Here is an 18,233-nt window from a genome sequence, read left to right as displayed (position 1 = left end):
AATTTGGGTGACATTTAATATGCGTCCTTATAAACTATAAACATCGGGCCAAGCAGGGTTGCAAAAAGCTTTTGCTTTAGAGCTGGCCTAGTTTGTAATGCCATGCCAGTGGCAAATATGTCTTCTAAATGATACAGCACTTACTTGAGATAGAGAATTCTAAGCAAAAGATAAATACTCATTACCAATGAATGATGAAGGATGACATCTAGAATGATGAATTAAGAATGACACTCTCTTAAGTCCAGGGAATTCTGACCTGCATTTCAGACGCATTGTAACTTCAAGATCAGATGGAATAAGATGATACACTGTAAACTGTAAGTTATCTAGAAAGTTTTTAGGTGATTGGAAAGTACACAAACATATTTCATAGGTATTCTAATGTAATCTATTTTTTATAGCTCTGCTTCCAAAGGAAATTGAACATGGGAACTCTGAGCGGAAGAATGCAATGTGAAAGAAATAACAATATTCAGCAAATCCAGATTCTAGATGGTTTTAGATTTGTTAAGGAAAATATTTGTAACCTCTGACTATTATATGAAAACACTATAATCAGATCATTTGCACCCCACTGAAACCCCCTCTCCTCAGCTCCCTCAAATTCACTGTAGCTGTTCACTCCTGCCCTGGAAGAAGTCTTGGTCAGATCTCAGAGCTTTGCACTTCCTTTGAGTCACGGCAACAGTCTCATTTCAGAAATTAAAAAGTCCTGACCAGTGTAATATCATTTGACATTTCTCTCCTCTGCCAAGTCAGGCCTGTTTCACACTCGAGAGACTCCAGGGACCAGAGAAAGGTGTAGTACCCGACACTTTGTCACCTCAATTCCTCTCCCATTCCCTGGTTGCTGTTGGTGCCCCTTCAGGACAAAGCTTTAAGGAGCTGTGCGTGTTTGATTTCACTGGTACATTTCTAATCTGTACTGGTACTGTCTGAGAGATGTGTGATTACTGATCTCATGGGACATTTTTGTTAGTTTTTGAACAGTTCTTTTTAGGGACCACTGGTGACAATTTTGCTAATGATGGCCATGTTTCCCCTGTCTGGATGGCCATGTTTTTAGCTGCCTTTCCAGCTCCTGGGCTTCTGCCATTCTACTCCTCTTTTGAGTCACATTGGCTCTCCATGTAGTTCTTGTGGGGATTGTCCATTGTAAGACAATCAATCCCTCCTCAGGGCCAAATCTGGCTCATGGGAATGTGCATCTTTACCTTGCCAGTGGTGGAAGTTCAGCGCGCTCACAACAGAGCCTACTTTGCTTTGTAGCTCCAGGGCAGCTAGCCAGACAAAATCTCATGCCTTTAGAGTCCAATTTAAATAGGAAGCCATTCTTGTTTATCTCAAACTGTAGGAGATCATATAGGTAAGATCCTCTTAGGGGGCTGAAGTTTAAGATTTGTTAGCTTCAAAGTTACCTCTTAGGGAAACTCGTTAACAGAAAAGTGTATAACTGAATGTTCCAGATGCTTAAAGGAATCATAAAAGTTCATGTGTCTCTCCTTTCTTTCCTTTATTCTTCTAATTGTTATCCGGGGGTGCCTCGATGGCTCAGTCAGTTGAGCGTCTAACTCTTGATTTCAGCTCAGGTCATGATCTCAGGGTTGTGGGATCAAGCCCCATGTAGGGCTCTGCACTCAGCACAGAATCTGCTTGTCTGCTTCGCCCCCCACCCCCCGCCTCATCCTGCTCATGCTCGCTCACTCTCTTCCTCTCTCTCAAATAAATAAGTAAATAAAATCTTTAAATTGTTATCCAAAGTTATTTTTTATCCTTGTTTTTAATTTATTAATATTAAACTACATTAGGAAAAATGTCCTGTGGAAAACCATATATTTTCTCCTTTTCATGTTTTGAATAAATTGTGTGTATTTGATTAGTAGAAAAAGATTTAAGAATAGCAAACTATGTTTACCACAGTAAGAAAAAGATATTTTTGTGAAATCCCTACAGTAAATGCTCTCTTGTGTTACTGTGCAACTGCCTACAAAAGTCATCTGGGCCACTGAAAAATGGTAAAGCATGGATTGTATTTATCTTCACTATGCCTTGTTTCGGTTCTGGGTCCTTGTAGTCTCTAGGTAGTAAGTTTAAAATATTTTAATACAGAATGTCTCAAGTGACTTAGCTCTGTTATGTCTAAACATGAGAATGGAATTGTGCAGCTAAATTCTTCCAAAAGCACAAGTAAAATTACACTTAGGAGAGAGTACTAGATAGACCAAATTCTAGAGACTGAGGGCAGAATGAGATGCAAAATTCATCTCATTACCCTTCTATAAGAATATGATCAGAATAATTTTTTAAAATGCCATATGAATTATTGACATACTATTAAAATAAAGATATAAATTGAAATATCTTTAATTATTAATATGCATCAATGAATATCCTCATAATTTGTTTATATGAAGTTTTGTTTTGGGGTGCTTGGTTGGCTCAGTCAGTAAAACTCAGGTCATGAGTTTAAGCCCCACATTGGGTATGGAGCCTGCTTTAAAAAAAAAAAAAAGTTTGTTTTTTTATGATACCAACAGTCACTTGAGCCAAAACAGCTTAAAATCATACTATTGAGACATCTATCTGTTCTGTGTGAACTCTCAGTCTGACACCTTGTGTTCTAAATGCCATGTAGGGAAGTTTGCTCTCCTCCTGTGAACATGCCTTGACCGTGACTTGCTGCAGAGACTTGTCCTAGCTATCTGTCTTTTCTGGGTACCACTCTCCTGTTCTTTTGCTTCTGATTTGTTTCTCCTGACAGAATCCTTTGGTGAGCCTCACAGTACAAGTTCCCTGCCTTAGAACATGTAATGAGTGATGCCACCATGTTAGCAAAATGAGAGACACACAGACAGGCAGAGGCACCCCCCCATAAGAGGAGGATGGCAACACCATGAGAGGCTTTGAACTTACTAAGAGGAGAGTTGGCTGATGTCACCTAGTACTAAAGGGGCGTAAGCAGGGCTTCCTGTCCATCCCCTCCCTTTATCATCTGGAGGGTATCTATACTCCAGCAAGAGTCTTTACAACATTCTCTGCCCTGTGCCTAAATGCTACACAGTTACACTCCCTCTTCCTCTCAGGGATAAAAGCTCAATTCAGATTCTCTTAGCCCATCACCTAGAACTAATGAGAGGCTTACTAGGAGATTTTCCTAAGACTTCTAGTGTGTCAGAACAGAGTATTCCCATCCCTTGTTACTTTCTTGGTAGGTAGATATTCTATGTATTCTGTATAACCAGATATTAAACATTTATATAAAAGTATTTTATATAAATTAATGTTCACTCTTTGTAGTTCTGAGAGGCCTATACATATTGTATGCTTGTTTAAGTTGCTACTCAACAAAAGTCTTATAAGATATTTTGTCTTGCATTTCATAATTTTGTGTAAAGCATTATTTTCATAACAGATATAATGTCATGTCTCTGAATGAATGTCATTGTTGTGGGGCACCTGGTGGCTCAGTTGGTGAAGCATTTGCCTTTGGCCCAGTTTATGATCTCAGGGTCCTGGGATCTAGCCCTGGGTTGGGCTCCCTGCTCAGTGGGGAATCTACTTCTCCCTCTCCTTTTGCCCCTCCCCCCAGCTCTTGTGTGCATGCACGCTCTCTCTCTCTCAAATGAATAAAATCTTAAAAAAAAAAAAAAGAATGTTACTGTTGTAGTGGAAGAAGAAAAATATTTCTCCTGCAGGACAGCTTAAGAGTGGTACCATCACATTTCACTCTTTATTCCTTTACATCCCTAGAAAATAGGCTAAATATATTATCTGGTAACTCTCTCTGAAATAATGTCATATGATAAATTATTTATCAGGCACCATTCATTTTGGATGTGTGAAATGAATGAATAAAAAATATATAGTTTGGATATAAAACTAGTCAGCTTAATTTGTTTGAAAATTTTACACTCACTTTTTTTCCTGTATTCTTATTTGTTTTTTGAGATGTTTAGAATATACCATAACACTGAATAACTATGAGTTTTTGTCCATATTTTACTGTATTAATTTGTCTCTTTCTGACTGTAGATATTGGTGGTTCTCCCACTGTTTCAATTAGCAACAAATGGCCCAAATTGCATAATCATATGATTTTATGGAAAAATTATTTTCATAGTATATTAGAGTACATATAAAATCATTAAAACTTGAAGGAATTAATAGCATTTGTTAGGGATTTCATTTTTTTAGCGTTATAGATTTCTAGTAAAAATAGAAATAATGATGATGATACCATAATCTATTGAGTACCTACCTTGTCCCAGATATGCTGCCTGGTGCTAGATATTTTATGCTCATTTTATAGATGAATCTTTTGAGCAGTCAAGGTACTTTGATACCCAGCTAGTTGTAAGTGGTAGAACCAGATAGCAACTCTTGTCTGTTTTACTCTGGAAGCTGAGGTCTTTCCATCCCTCTGGGTTGTCTCTGTGTCTACTGCTACAAAATCAGGAGCTTTCATTACAGGCCTTTTATTTCTCTGGCATCTGTGGGCAATTCCATCTTCCTCCACAGGTGAAACTGCAGAAAGAAGGAAAAATGAAGTAGAGGCCTGCTTTAACTCCCATGTGATGAATGTTTTAAAAAGTCAGGGAGAAAAAGGCTTTCTGTAGAAATCATAAGCCATGGTTTCTGGTCCATATAGAATGAAAATTTGATTGACATCATAATTCAGAACTTAACATTTGCATGACCTTCCCACACAGAAAAAAAAAGCTATTCAACAGGTTTCACTCATAAGATATATGAACTTTTAGCACATATATCTAATTCTACCTTACCACGAAAGGAAGAACATCATCCTATATAGTTATAGAATATTACTGATGTATCCAGGATGTTAGTGGGCAAAGTAATGGGAAGTGACCAGTACCTAATGTCAGAAAGAATCTAGGTCAAATAGTTAAAAAAAAAATCAAATTTATGATATGGATTAAGCCTAGTTTAAAATAAAAGGATACAATGAAAGATAATATTTAATTATGAATTTTAAAAACCTTTGTTAAATGAATATGATAGCTTTAAATCCATATACATCATACTCAGGCTTTGTAATGAAGTGACCCCTTCAAATAGCTCTTTCTAACTTACAGTGTGGTTCTAAATGTGACCTACTTAAGTGGACAGAATCTATATTCCTACCAAAGGAATGCCTCATTTAGCTTGAAGTAATTTCTCTAACAAGAAAATGTATTCAGAATGTAATTCAAAAAATCTTTAGGAATAAGGCCTCTGAGTAGCCACATTATAGTGCTCCAGAATTCATGCGCTAAACATTGCACCCTTTGTTCAGAAAAGGTTTCTTCAGGTTCTCACTGCCAGGTTATTTGTAATTATTTTATATTTTCATATCCTTGTTTTCCTCTGTTCTTAGTTCATAGCAGTTATGAAACAAGGAAAGGGCAGTTGTCATTAACTCATGTATTCATTTGACAAAGATGTATTTAATGCCTGTTATGTGTACTTGAAATTGTTTTATGTACTGAAGATACAGCAGTAAGAGCTGACAGTAAAAAACACATGAAGAAATAGAAAAGGTATAATAAAGAGATGCAACAATACAAAACTTAAAGTAGTTTAGGTCCATTTTGTTTAATCTTCCCTCTTCTGAAAATGGACAGCCAGGCAGGTGTGGTTCTAGATGGGGAGCAGGGCTGTCTCTTACTTGAGAGTGTAGTTTCTTAGAAACCAAACAAATGTGACGAAGTTAAGAATCGAGTTGGGTTGGTGGTAGTGGAGAAGCCAGAAAAGCTGGATTAACCTGCCCTCAAAAATTGATAGAGCTAAGGCATTCATCTCACACTGGCGCACTGGCCGAGGAACAACCAAAGAGGTAGGAGCAAGGAAGGTAGCAGTTTACACTGGCAAGCCAAAGGTCAACAGAACAAACATTAATATGGAGCTGGGTTTTAAACATTCTATTTTCATGGATGTGAGGGGTGATTCCTGTGTAACTGCTATATAAGATAACTTTATGGGTGGGAATCTGTGATGAGGGGGAACTGGAAGAATTGAACCCTCTTGGGTGTGGCAAATCCATGTCTTCCTTAGGTTGTATGTTTACACTCATGTGTGTGTTTGGAGGGAAAGTGGTAAGTGACCAGTTATGATAGTTACCCTCCGCCTGCCCAAACCATCCCTTGACATTGCCTGTGCTGACAAGGTGATTCCACTTGGAGGGGCATGGGGCAGACTGAACACAGGGAAGTACCCTGTGGGCTCTCACACCTCGGTAGCCTCTGAGAGCTTCACTGAATTACAGCAGAGTAATGATGATAATAATAATGACCCTATGCTGTCAAAAAAGGTTAAATTATTTTATATGTCATTTAAGAAAGCAATGATTCTTAGATTTCCCCCCAGCAGGTTAATGTTTTAAGTTGTTTGTCATTTGGGGTAGAGGAGGTAGTTACTTTTGAAATTTACTCGATGAAAGTTCATCGGCTGATGTTGGCTGGATAAATAAGTTGTTGCTTTATGTAGCTTTAGTGATACTCCTGTTGCTGTGTGAAAGTGATTCAGGGCTAGCCCTTTAATTTCCATTTGTGATCAGACTTACTCTCCATAAAGATTAAAATTTGATTTGGAACAGGAGTGAAGGATTTACTTCATTAGGTTTGAAATCACAGTTATCTCCTCATTTGAAATAAATACCTTATTAAATTTAAAAAGTATCTAAAAGTATCTTAAAACTGGGAAGAAGTGACTACATTATCTCAAAATTCTCAGAAACTTTTGAAATGCTGAGTTCTTTGTACTGGGTAATACTATTCCCTACTGATACCATGTCAAAACTGAATGATGATATATTTCTTTACGGCATTGTTTGTAGGGTAGATCTTCAACCATCCATTGCTAACAGCATGTATCTTTTCAGACCTGACAATATTACAGCCTGAGGGGTTGTATTTTATTCATATAACTGTGTGCGCTTGAGATTCAAAGGAAGATTCAAAGGAAGAAAAAAGTCAAACTATTATAGTTTGACTACTTTAATAAATATTAAATGATAAATGAATCTGATTCTACAGTAGCTGCAGGATGTGCAGGGTGAGTGGATAATAAAAGAAAATCTTTAGATGGTGATAAGCAGTATTATGGATGTCTTGCCTTTTATAATCTGTCTTTGCTTCTTACCATTATAGTTGTGAGAGCTGGGAATGATGAGGTAGAGATGCATGATTTTTGTTGCTGACTGAAATAAAAGGAAAGGAAATTTTAAATGTAAAACTTATCTGTTTAGAAGAATAAATACAGAAATGTGCTTTGGTGTTAATGGGCACTTAACCACTCCTCCTCACCTGTCTGCTCCCTCTAAAGGAAAGTTGTAAACTTGATGTTGAACGTGAAGCATTCCAATTATTGCTAAATTTTGGTTTTAATGAAAATTTTAGTTCTATCATTGGGTTTGGAATGTCAGAATGTGCCCCAGGAGGAGAGTGAAGAATGCCTTAGGAGTCACAGGAGATCACTAAGTTGTGTGATTGTATGGAAGAAAAACTAAGTGAAGCGAAAGCCCATGAAAACATCAGTGCTATTATAAAGTTAGATGTGGCAGGCAACCTCTAAGATGGCCGTGATCTTTGCTTCCTGGTATTCCTGCCCTTGTATACTTACCTCCCCTTAAAAGTGGGCCATCTTAGGGATTTGCTTCTAGCCAATCTAATATGACAAATATGATGGGATATCACTTCTGTGATTAGGCTAGATAAGATGGTGACTTCCGTTCTGGTAGCAGATTCTTTACCAGAGTGGCTTTGATGAAGCAAGTTGCCATGTTGACACATAACAAGGAAGTGAGGGCAACCACTAGCCAGGAGCTGGCTAGGAACCAAGACCCTCAGCTCCACAGCTTTTGAGTAACTGAGTACTGCCACCAACCATATGGGCTTGGAAACAGATCCTTCTCTAGTCCTTAGATGAGACCCCAACCCTAGCTGATATAGTCATTGCAGCCTTTTGAGAGGCCCTAAAACAAAGGGCTCAGTTAAACTATGCCCAGGTCCCTAACCGACAGAAACTGTGAGATTGTAAATGTGTGTTATCTTAAGCTTCCAGAGTTGTGGCTATTTGTTATATCGCAGTGGAAAACTAATACTTTGGTGTATTTGTTAGCTGGGGCTGCCATAACAAAGTAACACATATGAGAGGTTAAACAACAGAAATTTCTTAGCAAATTCTGGAGGCAAGAAGTCCAAGATCAAAGTTTCAACAGGTTGGTTTTTTCTAAGGGCTCTCACGTTGGCTTGTAGATGTCTTCTCCCTCTGTCTTCATGTGGTCTTCCCTCAAGGTATGTCTGTTCTAAATGCCTCTTTTTACAAGAACACCAGTCATGTTGAAGTTGGGCTTACCCTAATGACCTCATTTTAACTTAATTACCCCTTTAAAGACCCTGGATCTACATACATACTCATTCTGAGCTAGTAAGAGTTAGGAACTAAACATGAATTTTATAAGACACAGTTCAACCCATAAGAATAGGCTATATAAAATTCTGTAATTATGTTTATCTACATATTGTTCATAAAGATCTTTAAAAAAAAGATCTTTTGTCATCTTATTTTTATTTAATATAATTAAATAGGTATCAGATGATGTATATACATATTAAATAATTATACATAATATATATATCACATGGTATAGCATATGTATTTGCGTATCCCTGTCTTCACAACAAAATTATAATTTCTATAAGCATATGTTTTACATAGGACACTTTGCAGGATTTAAGGTAGTATTAGATGTTTCAAACTGGGTTTAACCTTTTGTGTTTACTTGTATATATATGTATTTTAAAGATTTTATTTATTTATTTGACAGAGCACAAGTGGGGGGAGCAGCAGGCAGAGAGAGAGGGAGAAACAGGCTCACTGCTGAGCAGAGAGCCTGACATGGGGCTTGATCCCAGGACCCTGTGATCATGACCTGAGCTGAAGACAGATGCTTAACCGACTGAGGCACCCAAACACCCCTACTTGTATATTTCTAAGTGAGAATATTCTAGAAGTAGCTTATCTTAAGAATGAGAACCTGTTAAAGAGATAGGAAGTTTGAAGAATTTACATTTTACATTTATTTGAGGTGCTTGTAGTTTTAGACAATGGTAAGGCCGGAGAATATCTGTCTTTATATTTGGTAATCCAGATATAGTGGATACAGTGTTAGAGCCAATCCAATGCTGTGCTGATTCTTTAAAACACTATTTCTATTTGAGTCACAAATAACACTATATACCGATATTGAGTATAGAGATTACTTAAAAAATAACACTATACGTATCTAAAAATTTTTTTCAAAATTGCTAAAAAGAAGTATTATATGACACAGCGTTTTGTTTTGTTTTTATTTTGTTTTGTTTTTGTTTTTTTTGTGGAATATACCAGTGGTTCTCAAAGGTGTGGCCTGTAGACCCAGGAGTCCCCTGAAACCCTCTTAGAGAACCTACAAGGTCAAAATTATTTTCATAGTAAATCTAAGACATTATCTGCTTTCTGTGTGTGTGTCTGTGTGTTGATGTTTATACCTAGATGCAAAAGAAATAGTGGGTATAATTGCTGGGACCTTTGCATGAATCAAGAGAGTGGCATGGAACTATACTATTCAATCTGTATTTTTTAGCACTATGCACTTAAGAGACTAAAAAGACCTTACTTCACTGAGGGTTTCACATGATGAACCAGTAAAATTATTACTGTTATTAAATTTTGATCTTTGATCACATATCTTTGCAACAATCCACATGATTAAATGGGAAGAACGTGTAAAGCACTTTTGCTCCATACTGAGGTACAGTGGTTGTCTCAAGGAAAAGTAACTTGTAGTTGTTTGAGCTGGAAGCTGAACTAGATAGTCTTTCATGGGATACCATTTTTACTTGAAATTACAACTGAAAAACTAGCTATGATTATTTGGACTTAGGTTATTGAAAGACATTTTCTCAAAATGAACAAAGTGAGCCTGTTGCTTAAAGGAAGACAACTGACAGCATTTATTGCCAATAATACAGTTCAGGCTTTCAAACAAAAATTAGAATTTTGGAAAACTTGTATTTGCCCATGAGAACATGATGAATTCCCAAATTTAAAGATTGTTCTGGTGATATTAGTGGTGATATTGTTTTATGATAGTATATAATGAAATGTGTCAGTGTTTGGAAGAACTACGTAACATGCTAAACCAATATTTTCCAAATGGTGCATCTTGTTATAAAATTATGCCTGGGTATAAAAGAAGTACAAGAAAGAGCAATGAATTTTAATGTAGCAGAGTAAAATTTTATTTTATTAGAAAATTTATTATATTCATGTTGAAAATTAATTTGATTTAAAGTTCATGACTTTATTGATATGGTTCATAAAGTACATTGATAAGGTTTCAGATTTCACATGGCAACTAACCTTTAAAAAACTATCACTTGTTGAGTTTTGGGATGATATTGAAGAACAATACCCACAATTATCTGAAAAGGCTGTGGCAGTACTCTTTCTTTTCCAACTATGTATCTTTGTGCGGTCAGATTTTGTTGATATACTTCAACCAAAACAACATAGTACAGTAGATTGAATATAGAAGCAGACACGAGAATACAGCTGTCTGCTATTAATCCAGACATGAAAGAGTTTTGGCAAAGATGTAAAACTGTGCTACTCTTTTTAATTTTTCATTTCAAAATCATTTTTTGAGTATAGTTGACACAGTGTTACAGAAGTTTCAGGTGTACAGCATAATGATTGGGTAAACATTATGCTCTGTTTACCATAAGTGTAGCTACTATTTGTCCTTAATTCTTATTAAAGTGTCATTGACTTTAAAAAAAATAACAGTATTTTTCATAAAAATGTTACTGTGCTGGAGTTAGAAAATCAGAATTTTGCTACTATCATAGTAAAGACTGGTTCAGGTAGGAATCATCACTGAATGCAAAATCTACACGAAAATTTTGATGAAGACCAGGATGTTTTACTGGCCATAAAAAGTCTCACCACATATTTATTAGTGACAAAGGAAAAATAAAAAAAGAATAATATTTAGCAGAGAAATTCAACAGCACCTTGACCTGGTGATCAAAGTTACCCTTTTTGAGAAGAAGGTGGACAATGTGTACGTCCATATGTGACAGCTGGAGAAGGATGGTGTTCTAGCTGAGAATGCATAGCCGAAATCAAATCATGAGCAAACGTGACAATAGCAAAATGAGAGTCATTCTTTTTAAAAGATAGATGTGATATTCTTCAAAATTGTCAGGTCATAAAGAACAAAAACTGTGGAAATATTCCAGATTAAAGGCAACTAAAGAGAGATGACAACTAAGTGCCACATCTGACCCTAGGCTGGATCCAGTGTTAGAAGGCGAAAATCCTAGAAAGGGCATCATTGGGTTAAGTAGACAGAATTAGAACATGGATGGTAAAGTATTGTATTACTGTGGCATTTGCTGAAGTTGTTAACTATGCAGTGATTATAAGAGAGTCTCACAATTTTAAGGTAACATACACTGAAATTTTAGGGGTAAAAAAGGGCCTTCATGTTCGTAACTTACCTTCAAATAGTTCAGAAGAAAATTAGTTTAGGTATAAATAAAAACACATATTTGAATATATATATTCATGTGTTAATTAAATGTGTATACATATACACATACACAGACATGTACACATACATAGAACATAAATGATTTTTTAAAATGGGTATAAAGTTAATAATAGATGTATCTGAGAAATCTGTTATATAAAGTGTTTTTAGTTCTGTTCTTCAAATTTTCTGTTTTAGTTATTTCCAAATAAAAAGTTTAAAAATTAAATGCAATAACTTATGTTAATATAATGGGTTCATTATTGTTTTTAAACGAATTAATGTATATTTAACATTTTTCTTAGTTTTACTTCTCATAGAGTAAGCATGAATAGATCTAAACCATATGAATAAAACTCGTTGGGGTCCTTCATAATTTTTAAGAGTGTTATGAGGTTCTGAGACCACAGAGTTGGAGGACCATTGGTATAGACTATGTGTTGGTAGTTATGTTAAGTGTTCCTCTTCTCCTTTTAAGGCTATTTTATGACTCTCGTTAATGAAAGCTGATTTGGTAGATGCCACTAATCACTTAACCTCTTTATGCCTTAGTTTTTATATTTTTTAAAATAAGGATATAGTATTGTCTATTCTCAGAGGGCTATTGTAAAGTTTAAGTCCGATATCTACATGAGGCTCTCAACTAATGACCACTCTGCAGTGCTGTCCTTATTGGCAAGGTGTGTTTCTGCTCTGTTATTGTTTCTTTTTGCCATTAATTTTGTGCTTTGGCTAGTGATTTTGGTTCTAAATATATGCACATGAACCAGCACAAAGAAACCAAAGAAGAGTATCAGATAGTTCTTAAAATGCAAGTTTACAGGGGTCATGCCCCTTCAAAGAAATGATTAGGGAAACGTAGAAGGGGGAAGATGAACAAGCAATTTGGGACTTTCGGAAGTCTCTGATTTAAGAAAGAGCATCATAAACCTGGGAAGTTAGACCAATGATTGTATGAAGAGTGGTTGATAGAAAATAGAACTAGACAGGAAATATTTCTTCATTAGGGCCAAATTGTAACCCTACTTAGCACTGTTTCCATGGTATTTCAAATTCCAGATAGGCATCCTCTGATTAAATGTGTATGTGTATATTGGGTTATTTACAGTTGTTGTAATAATATATACTTAAGGTAAAGAAAGAATACAATTGTTTTGTGACAATTTCACTGTTTTCTCGGCCCTGTCTAAATTCAGCTATATTCTGTATCTCACTCTATCAAGTGTCAAGCCAATGAAAAATAAAGAAAATTAGATTGTTAAACTATATTATGTTCACCTAATTGCAAATAAAAAAGTGTGGCTTTATTATTTTCAACTTTTTCTTTTTTACAGATAACTATAACTGTTAATACAAGAAATTAGCACTTTATAAGAAGAGATCAAAAGATACATAAGTGTAAAGGCTTTATGTCATTTTGATATGCTATTTATTGTCTTTTAATCTTTTTTGCTAAGACTTATGATTTATTTTTTAAAACAGATCATCAGAAACTGGAAAGAGAAGCTAGAATCTGCCGTCTTTTGAAGCACCCCAATATTGGTAAGGAAATCTTTTCAATGTACTCTAAATGTTAATTAAAGTTTATGTTATGTATTTTTTAACCACAGTAAAAATGTTGCTTTAGTAATCTAGACTATTTGTAACTTTTAAGAAATAAGTTCCTAATTTTTGGTTTTGGTTACATTTGATTCTTCAAAGTTTTTGAAACATTTTTCAAAAGGTAGCAGTTAATATATTAATACCTTAAAAATAATATAAAGTATTATTAATTGAATAGTGCTTTTATGTGTCTTCAAGGATTGTTCAGCTGCTGCTGCTACAGTTTGAAGAGAGGAATTTATGTCATTATTTTGGTCAGCTAAATTACTTTTTACGTATCCTGTAGGAATTTTCCTATAATAATTGATTTTCTTCCAGAAACTAGTAAAACTATTTTACAATATTATCCCTAATAAATTATGAAATAACATGATAATGTTCAAAATAAAAAATTGATGAATATAAGAAAAATAGAAGAAACAAAGGAAAGAAAAAGAACAAGAAAAACAACAAAAAGAACGAGAACATGATTCTGTGACCATAGTTTTGATTATTGTAGATAAATGTCACTTCCCCAGCTCTGAGTTTTATTGTCAGCCAAATTATTTGTGATGTAAAAGTTGTGAGAGAGGGAGTGAGATAATGCAGTAGGATTGCAAAATCATTCCCTGAGAAGGTTTATGGTTCTTCTACTTTTGTGAATGGGACTGTTCAGTTTCTATTCCTGACTTGAAGTTTCTAGTGTCCTGCATGCTTCTTAGGTTCTTAAGTGAATCAGTGGACACTACCAAGTAAATCTGAAGCATTAACAAACCAGCAGCTGTCTAATATGAACCTTCTGGTTGAAGAGGGAACAACTCTAAAATGTAAATCTACCTCTTGATAAGTGTTTTGCCCTGATGACAGTCTTTGGCATTTCTTGGTTGGCTCTTATTTTGCCAGGCTTCGCATAACAAAGTACGACAGATTAGATGGCTTTAACAGAGAAACTTATTTTCTTATAATTCTGTAAGCAAGAAGTCTGAGATCAAGGTGTTAGGGTTTGTTTCTTCTGATGCCTCTCTCCTTGGGTTGTAGATAGATGTCTTCTCCCTGTGTCTTCACATGGTCTTGTCTCTGTTGTCATTTTTTCTTCTTATAAGAGCACCATCATATTGTATTAGGGTCCACCCTGATGACCTCATTTTAACTTAAATTCCCTTTCAAAGACTTTATCTTCAAATACAGTCACTTTCTGAGGTCCCAGGGTTGAGACACAATTTTGGAGAGACACAATTCAGCCGATAATATTGGCTAACAAGAAATTACACAGTATGACCCTCTATGGTTCAAAGAGCACTGCTCTTGCTCAGGTTTAAGATAAATGAAATTTTTGTTTGATTTGCTTTGTTATTCTTGTGAATAAGAGTTGTTATTTGTTTTGTTTTTAATCAAGGTCCTTCTGTGAAACTCCGTTTTTGTAGATAAACTGGTTGTCCTCATTTCCTATAGGAGACCAAAGTCAGACACTCAAACTAAAACAAGAACAATTTTCATTTTGAAACCCCATGCAGAATAACCTTACTAACAAAGGGGAATTTGTACACTAGGAAAAGTTCTCAAGTTTTTTGACATAGCACCATCAACACACTCTGACACTGCATATAATTTTTTTCAGTGGTCCATAGCAACCAAATGTCATGGCTCCCTGGTCGCCTCACTTGAGGTTTTCTTCCATCTTTCAAGATTTCAGGAGTACAAAATGAACTATAGAAATCCCAGGTCCTTGAATTCTGAGATCCTTTTCTAAGCACAAGAGAGATTTTTTAGTGGTCCTGTACTATAAGATGGGAATCATAAATAGATTAAACTTATAAGACACACTTTCAAATATCATAACAGTGGCAAATTACTCATATTATTCATTCACTCAACAAACTAATTTTCTGGGAATACAGTAGAAATACAACAGACCATTATACCTGCCCTCACATAGATTGCATTTTTGAGGTAGACAGTAAACAAAGTATAGGATGTTATATTGTGACAAGTACTTAGGGGGAAAAGAGTAGGAAATGGAAATTGGTTATGTTGGAGGATTATGATTTCAGATAGTTGGTCAGGATGACTTAACTGAGAATGAAATTGGAATCAAGACCTAAAAAACAGGAGGAAGTAAGTCGTTTGGCTCTCTGGGGGGGAAAAAAAGCATCAACAGATAGAGGGAACAAATAGCTTGTGTAAAAACCCTGAAGCAAGAGTTTACCCAGTCGAGTCCATCAAAACTTTTTTCTAATTGGAGAAATGTGGATAAGTTATTTTTCATACTACCTTAACTTAATTGATTATCTTAATTAATCTTCATGTTATGCAATTTGACAATGTTGTATTTACTTATACAAAGAGAAATGATTAAATACCAACAGTAATAGTCAAAAATACTAAGCAGCAGTGAACAAAGGAATGTTTTAAAGGTAGATGCCATGATGGGTATCTGAGGTTATCCTGGAGAGTAGGGGCGAACAGTGCCATAAGCAGAGTGCTGCTATTCCTCTTGAGTTTGTTGCACTCGGTTAACGGTTTCACATAGAGCACTTGTCCTTGCTCACTAGTGGTTCAGTTTACTCAGGGAAAACAGCATTTAGTCCTGATTCTCCTGAAATACAGATAAAGTGATATCCAGCATGAGACTCTTACCTCTTCTTCCCTTTCCTCCACTCTGTTAATTACTAGGTTATCTTAAAATCTGGCAGGTTTTAGAACTTGAAGGAAGGAAATACTACTTTTGACAATTTTTCCTCCTGTGAAATTTTGCTTTTTACTTTTTTATTTTTTATGTGCCTTCTTTTTGGCACAAAATCGATAATCTGAGAACTTGAAAGTAAAACCCTTTCTCCCTGAGCTTTTTCATGATGGATCCTTATCTTTTAGATAGCAATTTAAATGTGAACTTTGCATGTATATCTTGCCTGACAAGCCACTCTAATGTAGCGACAAAGATTGTTCCCTTGACCAAAATTAGGCAGGCTCCTTTGAGCCCTCTTTTTGACTAGGCCTTGTCTTGGGCCCTATACTCAACTGGCCTAAGTTAGTCTTAGCAAAGAATCTTACCAACTAAAGAAACACATAAACCAACTAAAACTGGTAATTCATAAACCACTCTTTTTTTTTCTTTAGTGTTTTTTTAATGTTTTTCTAATTTTCAAAGTAAAACGCAGTGGAAAGTTTGGAAAACACAGTCATGTCTGAAGAAGAAACCAAAGGAAATGACTTTTCATATTTGTTGTATTCATTTCTACCTTTTGTTGATAAATTTTATGTGTATGATAACTTCAGCATTCTCTTCTACACATTATTTTCATACCCATTTAAGTAAATCATGAAAACATAATTTTTAAAATTGTTTTACTTAACAAAATTTATTTAGTGTTGTGGTCATTGCCAGCCGTGTTCTAAGGCCCAACACACTGGTGATGAAGTGGTAATCAAGAGAAACAATGTCTCTGCTTTCCCAAAGGTCACACCATAGTGTAAGAAGATAGGCCATAAACAAATGACCATCAGTATAATGTCATAGAGATTAGTTCTATGCAGGGAATGAAAATAGTGTAAATTGACACCAGGGGATTGGGTGGCTACTATCAAAGACAAACATAATCAGACACTCATTTAAGTCAGTAGATAGATTTTATTCAATATTATTGCATTAGGAGAAAGAGCTGAGCTCAATTCCAAATATAGCAAAGACAACTAGGGATTTCTAGCCAAGGAGCAGAATGAGGGGTCAGTGAATTGAAAATTGCTGAGAGGAAATATCAGACGTAGGGGGATTCTTACTGAACTTGCTCAACTACTGTATTAAAGGAAGGCCAAAGGCTTAGACATCAAGGGTGAGGGATGAAGAACTTGATTAGATGTCAAGGGTGATCACATATCAAAGATGGAGGGATGACTTGGTAGGATTCTTTGCTAAGACTAACTTAGGCCAGTTGACTATAGGGCCCAAGACAAGGCCTAGTCAAAAAGAGGGCTCAAAGGAGCCTGCCTAATTTTGGTCAAAGGAACAATCTTTGTCGCTACATTAGAGTGGCTTGTCAGTCAAGATATACCTGCAAAGTTCACATTTAAATTGCTATCTAAAAGATAAGGATCCATCATGAAAAAGCTCAGGGAGAAAGGGTTTCAGGCAGAGTAAACTCCCTCTGTTAGGGGAAGAGTCAGAGGATCAGCATGTAGCCCACCATGAGTGAAAGAGAGAGAGTGTGACCTGACATGGGTCAGAAGGATACGTAGATGTCTGACCGTGTAGGGCTTTGGAAATCAGTTTAGAGTGTTTAGGTTTTATTCTAAGTGCAGTGGGAAGCCAATGGAAGGATGATAAGCAAGAGTGTGTCATCATCTGATTTATTCTGCCTGCTGTGTGTAAAATGGGTTGTAGTCACATGAGCACAATCAGAGATAATAGTACTCCATTAGTTCATTAGAATCCAGTGTTTATTACCCTTGGCTCCATCTTTTCGGTAAGAATTTAGTAGATCCGGGCTGACTTCTGTGCACGCCACACAGTCCATGCAAAGTACCGTGCATTTTTTGGCTCAACAAATTTGGGAGTGCAGGCAATTTCCTAAGCAGCTCCATCTTTGCCCTGTCTTCAGAGCAGCTAGCCAGACTATTTTGTTTGAGCCCCAAACTAGAAATATTACAGCTAACCTTATCTTAAGGTGTTGAAGCAATTTGGAAGGAACATCTTACCTCAAGCTTCTGTTAATTAGCTTATTTTTATTATTATGTTCATCCTTTATCTTAATAAAATGGGCTTATTTTCTGTTGAGTTATAAATAGATCTGTGGTAAATCAAATAGTTTGAACTATATGTTAACATATCTGCTAAGTGAAGGAAAAATATTTTTAAGGTAGTGAAATAAAATACTTGAGGTAATAGCCAAATTGTTCTCAAAATTATTTTATATTTCTATTGCTTTCAATAATAATGATAAGCATTATTATTGAGGAATTTTTTGAAACCTATGGTGGAAGTCCAAATAACTCAAAACAAGAGAAACTAGAGAGATCAGACAAAACACTCATTTAATGCAACTATATAAATCTGAAAAGAAGTGGGCCAGGAGAG

General features: G+C 35.7%; 1 protein-coding gene across 13 annotated transcripts in view; it reads left to right on the top strand.

Moving 5' to 3' along the window:
• Window positions 1–18,233, top strand: part of CAMK2D (calcium/calmodulin dependent protein kinase II delta) — a 312,574-nt gene that overhangs the window by 84,762 nt on the left and 209,579 nt on the right. For all 13 annotated transcript variants that reach the window (XM_008689455.2, XM_040626265.1, XM_040626263.1 and 10 more), the window contains exon 3: window positions 13,064–13,123. In XM_008689455.2, coding sequence (XP_008687677.1) covers window positions 13,064–13,123 — 60 coding nt within the window. The remainder of the gene's footprint in view (window positions 1–13,063; window positions 13,124–18,233) is intronic.

The sequence above is a fragment of the Ursus maritimus genome, unplaced genomic scaffold (genome assembly GCF_017311325.1).
Source record: "Ursus maritimus isolate PB19 unplaced genomic scaffold, ASM1731132v1 scaffold_11, whole genome shotgun sequence".
Lineage (NCBI taxonomy): Eukaryota > Metazoa > Chordata > Mammalia > Carnivora > Ursidae > Ursus > Ursus maritimus.
The sequence above is the reverse complement of the archived record's forward strand: the minus strand, read 5'-3'. Positions and strand labels throughout refer to the sequence as shown.